At 36.7% G+C, this 14647-nt stretch overlaps 2 protein-coding genes and 1 long non-coding RNA gene across 6 annotated transcripts; all 3 read right to left on the reverse strand.

The window, feature by feature from the left end:
* Positions 1–211: 211 nt before the first annotated feature.
* Positions 212–4517, reverse strand: LOC122083745 (NAC domain-containing protein 37-like). Of its 4 annotated transcripts, none has more exons than XM_042651634.1 (4): positions 4438–4517; positions 2496–2720; positions 1929–2200; positions 212–953 (listed from the first exon to the last, which is right to left on the reverse strand). In XM_042651634.1, the coding sequence occupies exons 2-4, from the start codon at positions 2656–2658 to the stop codon at positions 390–392; spliced, it is 999 nt and encodes a 332-aa protein (XP_042507568.1). In that variant the 5' UTR covers positions 2659–2720; positions 4438–4517; the 3' UTR covers positions 212–389. The 4 variants fall into 4 exon arrangements, with proteins under 4 accessions (XP_042507568.1, XP_042507569.1, XP_042507570.1 ...); XM_042651635.1 differs by having other exon boundaries at positions 4425–4493; XM_042651636.1 differs by lacking the exon at positions 4438–4517 and adding an exon at positions 3518–4210.
* A 3749-nt stretch (positions 4518–8266) lies between these two features.
* LOC122083586 lies at positions 8267–10059 on the reverse strand. The gene is made up of 5 exons (XM_042651449.1): positions 9909–10059; positions 9602–9799; positions 8699–9125; positions 8535–8582; positions 8267–8280 (listed from the first exon to the last, which is right to left on the reverse strand). Exons 1-4 carry the CDS (start codon positions 9981–9983, stop codon positions 8572–8574), a joined length of 711 nt encoding a protein of 236 aa, XP_042507383.1. The 5' UTR covers positions 9984–10059; the 3' UTR covers positions 8267–8280; positions 8535–8571.
* Positions 10060–10091: 32 nt separating this feature from the next.
* LOC122083633 lies at positions 10092–11443 on the reverse strand. The gene is made up of 3 exons (XR_006141690.1): positions 11342–11443; positions 10228–10298; positions 10092–10143 (listed from the first exon to the last, which is right to left on the reverse strand). It is a non-coding gene; the product is annotated as an uncharacterized LOC122083633 (long non-coding RNA).
* Between the last annotated feature and the right edge of the window lie 3204 nt (positions 11444–14647).

Here is a 14647-nt window from a genome sequence, read left to right on the forward strand (position 1 = left end):
GGGGGGGGGGGGGGGGGGGGGGAACCTTCATCCAACATAATTGTTGCCTAAATAGAGTACAATAACATATTCTCTCTTATTATTAATAATGTCTTTTTGTAATTCCCTATCCAATTAATTCATCTTTTAATATTCGACCTTACAAACCCTAGCCTCTTTGCATGCATTCTTCTGTCCATATAAATATCAGAGAGAGAGAGAGAGAGAGAGAGAGAGAGAGAGAGAGATCTAGTCATACATAACAATACTTTTTACAAACTTATAGGTCCTAAAGCATCCAAAAAAATAAAGGAAAGAAAAAGAACAAAAAGAGTAAAGGTAACACACCCTTCAGTCTCCAATCTGCACTGAATCCCTCTTTATCTTCAACCTGTCCTCTCTCTTTCTCTTCAATTATCGAATATGCAAATTCCCATGTCACAGTCTGAGTTCGAACCCAGTAAGCCATTTAACTTGTTCCCTTCCTCCCTATTACTCTGCAATAGAAGCAAAGCCATATCCGAATTATGATGATCTCCAAAGCTTGAAATCCCTTCACCATCATATCTATCTTCTTGACTCAATTGAGAAGCAACAAATTTGTCTAGGGCCCTCCAATCTGTCACTTTCTCTCCGGTATTGAACCCTCTTATTGCTTCTTCTTCTTCGTTATTATTCTCCGGCGGCGACATCATTGATATCAGGCTTGGCCTTTTCACAAGTGGTAAAGTTGGGCTCTCAAGCTGGGGAAGCTGTACAAAACGATCAGACCGCAAGAAGTTCAGATTATCTGCTTCGATCTCTTGCTTACACATAAAACTCTGCGGTTGCCTTGGAATGTAATCAATGGGATCAATACTAGAGCTGACCACACTTGGTTCATCATAAAAATAACCTGAATCCCATCCTTCATTGCCTCTTGTTTGGCAATTGTTTCGTTTCTTGAATGCACGGCAGACTACCCATCCTTCTTCCTGTAAAACCAAACACAAGGAAACTAGCAATGATTTGCTGTTGTACTACAATGGAAGGAAAAAAAAAAAGGAGTATACCCGGTGCACGAGGCTCCCGCCACTCAAGGGGGTATGGGGAGGCTCATAATGTTAGCAGCCTCACCCGTGCTTGGCAGAGAGACTACATTTTTCCACTTGTATCCTTGACTACTAAGGTTGCAATGGAGCAACGTTACCCTTGAAGAAAAGTGGGCTGAAAAAGAAGAAGAAAAAAGAGCATGTGGTTTCTTTCATTCATGGGAAGGGAGAACATGTGAGAACCAATTCTTTTTTTGTTTTTGGTCTTTGTCTCCCCGCTTTTTGTTTCTTTCTTGTGTAGAACTTTTTGTTTGATAAAGAGTAGTAGTGAAACTTTTGAAGCAGTACTTAAATTAATAAAGGTATTAAACTGAAAGGAGAATGAGTAATTATAATTTTCCTTTGGACGATGTGATTTATATAGAAGATTATAGCTAGAGAAGATGGGTAGTGTCTAATCACATAAACCAGGAGAAAGAAACTCTTACATATAAAGAGATTGATTAAAAGCACTTCAACAATGCCTTAAAAAAGAATTAAAGGGGAAAGGGTTTTGTCTTTTGAGATGGTGAGAATTAATTTTTCTGGAAAAGAAAAATGTTTTGATTCAGTGGTTACATTACTCCAAAGCTGATAATAAGACCATAACAGTAAGTATCCAGAAATAGAAAAAAAAAATCAATATTTTGATGACTCTTTCTAAAAATTAGAAATAGTGAGCACTTATTAGTGTGATCCAAACTAAAGCATCCAATAGCCCCTAAATGCCTAAAATACCAAATTTAAAGAAAAAAATTGGTAGGATAAGAGTAGATAATCACTTTTCTCTATAAGAAAAAGAAGCTAAAGAGAGAAAATTAAAACATTTTAGGGTTTTCTTCAAGCAAGAGAGAAATTAAATTTAATGAGTTTGCTTACCTGAGGAGGACCATTCTCTTCGGATTCGAGCCTGTATTCATGCATGATCCAGTCTGTTTTCAGTCCATTAGGGGCCCTTCCTTTGTAGAAGACGAGGGTCTTCCTCATGCCAATGACTTTGATCTTATCATACACTGCCTTATCCCTCCCAGTTGCCTTCCAAAACCCAGCCATGGTCGCTCTGTTCGTCCTTGTTCCTGTTGGATACTTCTTGTCCTTGTGGCTAAAGAAATACCACTCGTTCTGCTCTTCGTAGCCTATTCCGCACCTCTCTGTTACAAATCCCATCCATCACAGGTCGTGTTTGATTAACTTCTTCATAAACACAAACCAGGTTCAAAAAAAAAAAAAATCTTCTTTACCATACAAACAATGTCGTTATGATCTATCAATCACACAAAGAGTGGTGTATAGATGCACTGGACGTGATCATGTCATTTGAGTTGGTTTGTTTGGCAATTTACTAAAATCAATTGGTGGTAACGAGAGCACAAACTTATTGCAGGTACAGTCGTGACCGAGATGCTGCATTTTATGCCAACATAAAGTTGATGTAAATATTTATACCTTGGAGGTCCCATGGTTCAATTCTGTACAGATCGATGTCTCTGATGACGTCTAGATCAATCTTCTGCGATGCCACCTTCTTCTTCAGATAATATCCGACGAGCTCCTCATCTGTTGGATGAAACCTGAAACCCGGAGGAACACAGGATTCCATCGTTTCCATCACCACCCACTCGAACAAGAAGAATTTGTATAACACAAACACCACCTCCACCAGAATCAGCACTGCAACAAATTTATCGCCACCAGTTTTTATTGTGCCATCATCTTTAAATTATAACAATAACAAGAGAAGAGAAAACCCAAAACCAGAAGGAACACAAGCTTGAGAAAAAAGGCGAAATAAAGAACAAAAGCTTGACAAATCAAGAGAAGACATCTGGTGTGAAAGATAATCATCACACCACTTATCTCTAAAAATGGAATTAAGCGCGTGTTATAAACAAAACCCCAAAACCCTATTTGTTTTTCTTACAATGATTCCTAAGAGGTGGAAGAAAAGAGAAGGTCTTGAGTTGCAGGTTTGAAGAAACAGACAAGTAGTGGTCCGTTCTAATGATGTTGTCTACTGATTAGTGAAGGTTGAATGGAGTAAATGATTCCTGATCAAGAGCTGCATTTGGGTTGGAAGAGAAGAACTCCAAGAAGAGGGAAAGAAAAAAGTGATTAATCTAGAAGAGAGGGATGGCAAGAAGGGAGGAGGAGAAGGTGGGTGACGTGAGCAGAATTAAGCACGCGTTTCTTGAAGGTGAAAAGGAAGAAAGAGACGGTTTCATTGGATCAACCCAAGCAGAGACGAAAAAAGAGAAGGCAAAGGAAGATAGAAAGAGAAAGAATACTGTTAGAGGGAAGAGAGGAACGGCCAACAGCACTCTTAATTTGATGTTGCAGGGGGGAATGATTCTGATGCTTCTGTCTCTTTGTCAAGAATTTCAACGGCAATTCTGACCATCTCTCCTTGATTGACTGTCGAAAATGCCGATTCTCATTAACAAAAGGAGATTTTGGGAAACGGTCCTTACCATTACTTTAATAATCATTAAATAACCTCCTAGTCTTCATCGAGGACTCTAGGTTATTGAGTCTGTCTGTGTTCGTGCTCTAGAGAGAGAGAGAGAGAGATGAACTGGTGAAAGTGGTGAGACTTGAAATTTCGGAAGATCATACTGAAGACTGTTGATGGAGTAAAAACATTTAATCTTCTGAAAACATTTTAATTTATGCTACAAAAAATAGAAGCAAATGAAGGAATTTTAGAGAGAGAGAGAGAGAGAGAGAGAGAGAGCTGTGTTTGCTCACTTCAGAAGTTCAGATCATCGAGAGAAACCAAAAAAATTGCGAGATCAGTATTTGACGATGAGAATCTGTGTAGATAACAGCTATAAATGAATGGTTCAAATATTTTGGCATTGAAACAATTACATCTCGTTACGGATTCTAATGCAGACGGCAAATTGTATGGGTTAGAGAGAGAGAGAGAGAGAGAGAGCTAGTTGTGTTATTGGAATAAGTATAACTAGATTTAATTGTTCTAGAATGATTGATCTGTTTCAGTTTAACAAATGGTTAAACTGTTACATTCAGATCGAGAGCAATGTAGTTGAAGAAGAAGAAGAAGAAGAAGAAGAAGAAGATGAAGATGAGATCGAGAAGACTAAATTTAAATAGATCAACAACACAACACACTCTCGTTCTCATTTGAAAGCATCAAATGAGTAGAGAATTTAAGAAGTTGGAGGAAACCGTAAGAATTTTTAAAAGAAAAATGAAATCTGATTCCCAAAAAAAAAAATTTGAAATAAGATCAAGCTAGACCCTTGAATATTTTTGAAAAATGGTGAATGAAGACATGATTTAAAGCTTCGAAGTGATCAAACTAGTTCTTAATTATAAGTATTTCTGCAGGAAAATTTACAGGATAACTCGCACCTGGAAACTATACCTGATCAGAGTGAAGAGAGAGAGAGAGAGAGTTCGCTTCTTCGGTTGCAGAAGATGAAGACGAAGAAGGAGAAGGAAGAAAGAAATTAAGAAATATTAAGAAGAAGAAGACAATATAGAAAGATAGGAGAGAGGTGAGAGAGAGAGAGAGAGGATAAATTCCGTTAAGAGGGAGACATGGGAAGAGTAAAAAAACCGAGAGGTGTGAGGGACCGCTCGATTGCGCGTGGGTCGAGAGAATGAGCGACTTGCCCCCAGTGCCTCCACTTGCTTACGTCATCCCTTTCGTCTTCTCGCTCTTCCTCTCGTCTCGTCTCTCGAGGAATTCTCTTTCCTTCCTTGCCATTCTTTTTTTAACTTACGTCTCTCGCATGGTTAAGGGAAAAAAAAACCACCGTATCAAAGTCGGAGATCAGGGTTTTTAAAATTGGACAGATCGATCAGACTGGTATTGAAATCAATCTATTAATAAAGTATAAGGATAAAATGGTCTAAAAAATTAATTTTAAAAGTAAAATGAAACTAAACTCATTCATTCACAACCTATATCTATCCTATCATGTTGATCAATACCGATATGGTATCATCAATGTTGATCCTAATATTTTCTTTATTTTAAGTCCTTACTTCTCTCTCTCTCTCTTCCTTCAAAAGAGTTTACTAAACGAAAACATGTGTATAATCACTGACTTCAAAGTAAAAAACACAAAACCTGTCTAGGGAAAGAATGAAATAACACATGATATAAAAATTCCATCAATACCTTATTCGCATCACTAGATCAGAGTATAATGCCTTAAAATGTTAATTTTTTACAATTATTGATTCCACTATAAAAAATGTGAGGGCAAAAGTTGAAACATGCATCTCACACACATAAAAAAAGAAAAATCCATAATAGATCAAAATTTGATATTTTCTTTTTTCAAAAAATTGTCATTGGTCTAGTTAGTGATTTAAGCATATCAGTTCTCAACAAAGTTACACCCTCTACTTCTAAACAGAAAATATTCTGAAAGACATCTTTTACCCTTTGGTCGGATGTTCATGCATACATTTTCACTAGTCCAGACTCCAGACACTATGGCGGTGACAACAGGACCAGATAGCATTATTTCTCTTTATTTTTTGATGGGCTAGGGCAGGTGGAGCTAGACCAGATAGCATTTTTCTCTGTATCATATATGAATTACGAGAAAATGGATGCAATATATCACGAAATGATAAATTTTCAATTTATCGGTTTTTCTCAGGCCGACCATCTGCTCCAGGTATCGAGCGTTGTCCTTGTTTCAACTTTAGCTTTCTGCTCTTACTTTTACAACGACGTCGCCGTCTCTGACGTCTTTACTGCCACCTGCCACGAAGGCATCCCTCCAACACTCCACTTGTCACCGCCAAACAAGCCCCCGTTCACCCTTTTACGCTTTTACCGTACACGGCTGGCGGCGGCTCACATGGCTCGTCCGGACTCCGGACTCCCCATCTGGCTATACTTCTTGAATTTACAGAAAGGCCCCCCATTTTGGCACTTTGTGAGAAAATTGACGGAAACGTAACACTTAATGCTTCTGTACAAGTCCCGTCCTAATGAAATGACCACAATAACCTCGTCTACCAATAGAATTGTGTGCCTGCGGCGTCACCTTCGGGGTTGTTTCGTCTTTCTATCGGTATTGTAATGATGTCTCGACAAGTATCGTGGAGAAGGAATAGTGTAGAAAGAGAGTGTGAGGAAGGGGCCACGCGTACACCAGCAGTTGGTGGAGGAAAGGTAAGTGCTTTACGTACAAGATAAACAAAGGGAATAATACTTCTTAACAAATTAACAACGCCAGGGTAAAATATCCTTAAACCCCCACCCACTCTTTTCATAATGGCAAAGAGACAAAAGGTGTGCAGCAAGAAAAAAAAAAAAAAAAATTTGGCCCCACCTCTTATACACTGTCAAAGTGTGTGTTAATAGACGTCTCTGGTTCGAGTTTCAGGTTGATCTATTATACGGATTAAGTATGATAATCAGATAATGTAATAAGGATTTAATCTTGGGCTTGAATCGTAAAATTAATTAAACAAATTCAAAAGATTTCTTATTAAAAATAAATAAATAAAAAATAAATAAAAAGCTATGATATGTGTATGTAATAATTATGATTTCTAATTATCCAAAGTTGACCTGCATTAGAATGACGAACGACTCAAATACTGATAAACTCATAATCAGGCATTCTTGAGTAAGGCAATGGCCAAATAGTCATCCAATTGTGATTGGCTAATAACTGATTATTTATAGTCCTATTAATCCGTTTAAATCATTTTGTTTGATTTATAACTTATTTATGATCTTTTTAAGAACCATTTAAAGTATGATTATAACTTAATTCATCTAATTAATTTTATATTGTTTATGGAATGATACTCAACTAACCGATTAAAAACATATTAATTCATGCCTTGTCCAGTAAAACCTGATTATCTATAGTGATGAAAATGGTGTGATAATGACATATTAGATACGGCCAAAACTGACCGGCCGGACGGATTTACACTTGACACCCTTATTGACTATCAGACTTCTGAGGGGCCTTATGATGACCACGAGAAAGAATATTAAGATGTTACCCAAGAAAATGAATGAATGTTAAGGGAGGAAGATTCTTTTGGGCATTCAGCACATGTTTTGTTCGATATATATTTAGGGCTATCCATCATTATAGGTGTAGGTATATTTTTCCCTACCCACGCTCCACCAATAGGGTCTCTTGAGAATTAGCCACGTGGGCCATTGGACATCCAACACTTGGAAAAGTGCAAACTAGGAACTTTAATTACAACATAGTTTCGACCTGAGTTTTCCTTAACCACAGTGAATGCTATTGCATGGCATACTCAATGTGCAAGGACTTTAGAATGGATTATTTAATAAGAAGAAAACAAGCACTACAAGAAAATTGGTCTTTAGCTGCGGTTTTAACCGCGGCGGTTGCTAGTATAACCGTGGCAAAAGGTCAATACCCGTGGTTTTCAAACCGCGGCTAATCCGCGGCCAATACCACCGTGGCAAATGAAAAGGCTTCTTTTGCCGCTGTTTATTTAAACTGTGGTTAGATACTTTGTTTTGACCACGGTTTTTGAAACTGTAGTTAGTAAATTATTTTTTACCACGGTTTATATAAACCGCGATTGTTGCTATGCATTCTGTTGTCGCGGTTTAAGAAAACTGCGGTCAGTAATTTGCGCTTTAACTGCGGTTTTGAAAAACCGTGGCTCTTGATAATTTTACTTTAGCCCCAGTTTATAAAAATGAGGCAACTAAATTATTATTTAACCGCGGATTAAAAACGCAGCAATTGTTTATCAATACTCGCGGTTTGCTTTATTGTGCTCAAATTATTAGCCGCAGTTTATAATAACCGCGACCGAATTTATATATATATATATATATACCTATACTTGCTAGCTAACCCTGTAAACCAGAAACATTTTGCCCAAACCCAATCCAGGGTTGGCTAAACCCAAATTAAAGAAATAGAGATTAAAGCTATAAATGATCATCATTCTTGAGACTTGAGAGACAAAAAATGAGCACTTTTCACTCCAGATTTTCTTCACACAAAAACAAAGTCTGAAACTGTATTCAACATGAACATGTATAAGAAACTTGTACCCAAAAAAGACATGATCAATGTTCTTAGTGGATACAATAGATATGAATGGTAGCTTTAGCTATAATTGTTTTTGAGCCAAAAAAGGATATACAATAATTAGGACTTGATTCAAGAACATAACTTAGTCTTTCCACCTCCCATATCAACTCAAATCTCATCATATTCCAGGACATACTCTGCCAATTACAAGATTAAGAGAAAATTAGGAAACTTAAGTGTTTATCAATTAACAAGCAAAGGAATTGGAGAATCGGAGTTGTCTTAAACTAGTCCCATTTTATCAACTATTGCAATTCTCCTCACATACGTAGGGCTTGCATCACAACCTGTGAATTGGAACATACATCTATGTTACAAACCCACAGTAAGGGATAATAGAAGAAGATAAAAAAAATCAAATTGAATTGGTAAAGAGTACAAATTAATTTACCATATACCAAAAAATGAGGGAAGCTTATGCAATGGCCTTAATCTTCACCTGGTCGAATGATCCCAATTAGTCGTATATATTTTTAATAAAATAAACCTACAAAAGTCATTTAATAAAATTTTAAAATAAACATATCAAAGTCATTTAATAAATTTGTAACTTACCCAATTGCGCAGAACTCTGTGAGTTTCCTTTAATTGAGGCTTGTGTTAATCGGTCCATTTCGGATTTCATAGTGTTAAGCATAGCCATCATTGCTTGTGTGCTTTCTTGTTGAGCTTTCATCTCTGCTTGTGTGCTTTCCTGTTGAGCTTTCATCTCTTCTTGCCACTTCCTTTCCCTTTCAGCCAATTGTGCTTCCATCTTTTTTTCGAACTCAAGGGTTAACATGTCTTTGGCATCTTTAAGTTTGCGTTTGACCGCAAGATCGGTTTTTGTAAGCTCCATGTCTTTTGGGCTTACACCAAGCCCAATACCACGCACACGTCCATGGCCTTCCTCGCCACAAGCTTCTCTATAGATATTGTCCTCTTCATCACTATTATCTCTCAACTCTGGAGGCAACTCACTCTGCTTTTGCTTCATTTTGGCCTACAAATCAATTTAAAAACCAAGTTATTCAAAAGGCCAAGTGTTAACACAACAATAATCAAGATTTAGCATATATATATATATATATACTAACCATAACAATTCCAGATCTCTCATCTGTAGGTTGGTTAGTTCCCTTTTTTTTATGCGTGGTTAAAAATACTTTTACCCTGCCTGGCCATTTCCCAGTGGGATGCTCCTCACTCTAAACAAACATACATGATTATTAGAACAAAGCCAAATTCAAAAGAACATTTTAAAATTTCTAATGTTCATACATGTGCATAAAAACATACCAGCTTCTCTCCCACTCTTGCATAACTCATCCTCCCAGAACTATGATTCATAACTTGGAGTTTTCTGTTATCTTTGTTTTTTTCACTAATTGCCTACCATATTAGGAAACATCATTAAAATTGGTCAACCCACAATCACATTAGAATATCAACTTTGATTGAAGAAGAATAAAATATTACCTTCTTTTTCGCAGATGTCCATATTGCTACAAGATCACGCCACTGATCTGCTGGGACCCTATCATCTGGTTGAGAATTTTCAAGACACCCATATTTCTTAATTGTTTCTTTCTTCAATTCTTTTTTGAACGCCCGCCATATGCCACTAATTTGTTGGCGTACATGTTTCTGACATTGAATTGGTATTTCATATTTATACTACAATATAGCAAAATATTAGACATTAAAGACCAACAAAAAAAAAAACCACAATACACTATCACATTAAATGTTGGATTATAAATTAATTAATGCGATAAAACTATACCTGGATATGGTTCCAAAGTTGTTCCTTATAGTGTTCTGGAACATATCTCCAATCTTCATAGTTAAGTGGCATCATTTTTTGGCTCCTAATCAAAGTGCCCAAATATGTACTAAATTGGGCAGCTTCATCACCAATTAACTGATTTAGGTGATTTGCTCTTAACTTCGCTAGTTGCCCAATCCAGGAATTGCCATTGTTTTGACACTTTTACTTGGCCCTCTTTTCTTCTTGGTATCTACATGCAACGATTAGATAATATTATTTATTAATGTAGTATTGTGAATTTACTAACTATAAGTTAAAAAGTAAAGAGTTATACTTCTTGAAGAAGATGATTCAGTGACACTAGTACCCTCTGTAGGTGGGGTTATATCCTCCATTATCTAAAACCTGTATACAAACAATAAAATAAAATGAAAGTAAGTAAATCTATTTGCAAAATGTGAACTTTAAAAAAAAAAAATAAGTGCAATATTTGCATAACAAACTACTTATCAATCAAAATAAGTATTAAGGCAATCAACAAATACATAATCATTTTTTTCTAATAACGCTGATGTAATGTAGCTCACCTAAACTTTGAAACCTGAAAAACCTCAATTGATCTCTGTGTTCTTAGGATGAATATGAGCTTTAGTTTGTAAGATCCTATGGGGCTTCAAGCTGACAGAACAAGACCCAGAAGAGGAAGGGGAGAAATCCAAAAATAAGGTGGACCCCCCCAGACATTGCATCCCATCCCCATATTCTGTTTGTCTAGCCAATCACTTCTTAATACTTAGGGATTGGCAAAAGGGTAAAGTGAGGGGATCTGAATTATCCACTGTTTTGGAGCAGCCATGATCGAAAATATATGAGAAGAAGAGATCGAGTAGTTCTTTCCGGGTGTGATCTACAACTGACTGAGATCTCGCTTTGCTTTGGAGCTTCTTCTGAGCTTCCGATCTACTGATAATGAACATCTAGATCCAACATTCGATCTTCATTGCGGATTTGTCGGCGCCAAGGAAAGGAGAGAAAGGTAAGTTGCAGGTTCGGTTGTTCCAGCAGCAAGGAAGAAGAAGAGAAGAAGAGAAAAAGAAGAAGAAGAAGAAGAGAAAAAGAAGAAGAAGAAGAAGAAGAAGAAGAAGAAGAAGTGCAGATCTGAGTAGATCCGAGCAGATCTGAAGTTCTCACGGCGTCCGAAGGGTGAGGGAGATTTCTCAGTTTCGTTTTGATTTCGAGAGGGGAAGATCTGTTGAATAACCAAGGAAGGGGACTGAACCAGAAATCTGGGGAGACGATGGCGTTTTTGAATGTGGTAGATGATGGGTAAAGTTATCAGGGAATAAGATTATCATCTTATTCAGAAGTCATCCAATTTCAAAGTCGGGTCAGCCAAGAGAAATTGATATACAAGAAAATATCAGGAAAAAAGGGAGGAGAAATCATACCTGTCTTCAGTACCAGGGCGGAGTGTGGAGGAGTCCTCTTTTCCCTCTGAGCAAGAGCAGGGTTTCCTGCTAAAAAATAAAAAACTAAATTGCAGAAACTGAAGATGAAGATGAAGAAGTAGAAAGAGAAGAAAAGAGAGGAATCATTATACCTATACTCCTCTACTGAAGAGCAGGTGTGTGACCTTCCCTCCATCTCTAACACAGTCCTTGAAAAGGGTTCTCAGAGGGTGTATTCGCAAGATCAAGAGCGATGCTAGCAATTAGGTGTATTCACAGAATAGATTGAGAGCGATCGATTAGGGTATAAGTGAGAGAAACTCACGATCACAACTCTAGTGTTTTTTTGTGGGAACCCGCCCTCTTCTTCTCTTTCTCTGTTTTTCGTTTTTTGTTCTGGGTAGAGTATTAGCGGGAACAATTGGGAGGGAAAATGAAAGTTTTTTTTTTTTTTTGGTAGAGGGAAAATGAAAAGTAGATGAAGGAATGTACACAATACACATACTGCAGGGACCTAATCCCTCCTTTAATTTAACCATAAACTTTTAAAAGCATTATTATTATTAGTTTTATTTTAAATAAAACCATTACTAATCAAAGAAAAGTAAAACATTAAGTGATTATAAAAGTACAAAACATCCCCATTCCAATCCCCTATTAACTGCCACTAAGCCCGATTAGTTAAATGGGCAGACAGGGTGCAGCCTTTGAAAGGCTTCAAGCCCGATTAAGCCTGATCAAGACAGGACCGGCCCAACCGTTGACACCGCTACCGATATTGATATGGATTTGTCTAATGCATCCTTCTATTGATGGCAATTGTTACGATATCGAGAGTGATTAGGTTCTCGTACGAGATTTGTCTAATGCATCCTTCTATCTTATTGTGAAAAATTGAAAACATTTTTTAAGTGGATACTATGGCGGATGGTTGCTGTGCTAGTCTCCCCGATGATTAGACGAAGTGCAAGTAATTAAGCTAGCCCTTGGTTAACAAAAAAAAAAAAGCCATATATTATGGAAAATTTTTAGCCGTTGTAATTGGTAACCAAATATTACATAAATATTTTAGCAGATATAATTGGTTAACCTGATACTTCGATAATTTTTACCTCTCTTATTTTGGTTACCATATATATACTATGATAATTTTTACCTGTGTTATCTTGGATTGAATCATTTAGAGCTGATTCAGACTTCAACTTGAATCAGTCTGATCTAATTGGAACTTGGGTATTTTGTGGTGACAACTAAATTATTGGTTCAGGAATTGGGGATCAGCTCATGAAATTGTACAATTCAAGGAATTGATTTAGATCTGATTCCAATTCCAGTAGTATGGTTAGATATGGTGGAAATTGGGATCGTTGTCTATCGATTCCGATCTGAATCGACTGATTCATCAATCAGCTTACCCAATTTTAGAAACTCCAGTGTCAAAAAGTCAGTTCAGTTTGATTTATGTCGGGTTGAATCAATTTTAGTATGGAATGAATGAATTTAACAGTTAAGGAACTTTAGTTCTTAATTGGTCAGTGTTAATACAATGTTTTAAAAATTGGGGATTGGTCTCAACCAATATTAAGACATACTTGTCGGTCTCAATCTAGATAGGACCGATTTACCTTTTATTTTTTAAGAAAACAATTTTTTGGACCATTTTAAACTTATACCTTACAATTATACGAGGGTCCTCATTGGCCGACAATGATAGGACCATATAATTGTAGTGGGACTACGAACAATTAAAAACATTAGGTTAAAACCACTTAATATAAAGGGGGGATCAAATAGCACTGATATCATGTCAATTGGAGTTTCCGGTGAAAAGATTATATTTCAAGGGTTATCATTGGTCGATCACGAAATTGTGAGTAAAACCTTGAAAAATCCAATAATGAATTATTATTATTACACTAAGAGATATAATATAGCATGTTGGATAACTATAAAATAATAAACATGTCTTTAGCCACGGTTATAAATAACTGTGGCCGTATATGTATCTATTGCCACGGTAATAGATATATATGGCCACGGTTATTTATAACGGCGGCTATAGACAATATCAATAGCCACGGTTCTGTAGAACCGTGATTAGTGTTATACATATAGCCGCGGTTTACAACAAACGTGACTATTGATGGTTCTATAGCCACGGTTTGTTTAAACCGTGGTTAATGGTGTACAAATTGTCATGCTTTGTAAAAACTGCGGCAATAGAGCGGATTTAGCCACGGTCTACGGCAACCGCGGCCATAGACCCCCGCCCAAGTGCGGTATTTGACCACTTTTTTTGTAGTGAAGTTTTTTTTTTTTTTTTCAACCATATTACCTTTATACTTTACCAGTGGATCTATAAAGGATTGGGATTGAACAAAGTCGATACTAATCCGATTCGATTGATATTGATCGATTCGATCTAATTAAGTTTTAAAATCATGGTTCAGAAAATTACATTACTTGACTTTTTGGAGTCAGAATTGATAAAGAACAATCTTAATTACCTAAAACTAGGGGTATAAGTTTGGTCCTAATGACCCGAACCCGTTTTGAGCCTAAACATGGCCTAGGCAAAGATTTTTACCCTAAGGGAGGTCAAGTGTTGAAAAATAATGATTGTAGGTTAGGGTTGGACTGATCTTGGGTTGAGGCCAAGACCAGCCTGGCTTGGCCTAACCCGGCCCTGATTTTAACTATGATTTATATAATATAATTTAGGGTTATCATTCCTACCATTTTATTCAAAATAATGAAATTTGGATCATTGATTCTTATGTTCATAAGTCCTAAGTATCTATTATTGTGTTGCTCTTCATAATTTTAATTATGTGTCGATCATTTATATATATCAGGACCAAATAGAAAAAACATGGCCAATTAAGGTAAGCTCAATTGACCTTGGAAAATATCAGGACCAATGAGGGCCAACCTGACCCAATTTGGGTCAATTAGTGTCAAGTTAGGTTGGAGCCCGACAAGATTGCTGGGCCTATGTTGAATTTTAGACCTAAGATTCGGTTAGGGTTTTAAAAAAATCGGCCCAAACTAACCTATTTCACCCCTACCTAAAACTCTTCCATTTGACAAAAGTCATTATATTATGTATGGGGGACACACTTAGTTTGTCATGTGGATGGTTGATTTGATAATTTTAACCATTGGATATTTGGAGAATAGTTTTATTTGACCACTTCCCAAATTTCATACATGAATCAATCATATATCTTCTTATTAATTTCATGCATCTTCTCTCCAATAGTCCAAATGCATTGTGTCTCAATAGATGTCTAGATCTCGAGCCCT

This window comes from Macadamia integrifolia, chromosome 7, assembly GCF_013358625.1.
Source record: "Macadamia integrifolia cultivar HAES 741 chromosome 7, SCU_Mint_v3, whole genome shotgun sequence".
Lineage (NCBI taxonomy): Eukaryota > Viridiplantae > Streptophyta > Magnoliopsida > Proteales > Proteaceae > Macadamia > Macadamia integrifolia.

What these genes read in the sequence shown, in the direction of transcription:
- LOC122083586 (XM_042651449.1), bottom strand. Translation starts at nt 9,983, where the DNA reads ATGATGCCACTTAACTATGAAGATTGGAGATATGTTCCAGAACACTAT. An exon ending in AACTTTGGAACCATATCCAG is followed by an intron (nt 9,800 to 9,908) that starts GTATAGTTTTAT and finishes GCTATATTGTAG; the next exon opens with TATAAATATGAAATACCAAT. An exon ending in GGACATCTGCGAAAAAGAAG is followed by an intron (nt 9,126 to 9,601) that starts GTAATATTTTAT and finishes ATTGATTTGTAG; the next exon opens with GCCAAAATGAAGCAAAAGCA.
- LOC122083745 (XM_042651634.1), bottom strand. Translation starts at nt 2,658, where the DNA reads ATGGAAACGATGGAATCCTGTGTTCCTCCGGGTTTCAGGTTTCATCCA. An exon ending in TGAACCATGGGACCTCCAAG is followed by an intron (nt 2,201 to 2,495) that starts GTATAAATATTT and finishes GATTTGTAACAG; the next exon opens with AGAGGTGCGGAATAGGCTAC. An exon ending in AAGAGAATGGTCCTCCTCAG is followed by an intron (nt 954 to 1,928) that starts GTAAGCAAACTC and finishes TTGGTTTTACAG; the next exon opens with GAAGAAGGATGGGTAGTCTG.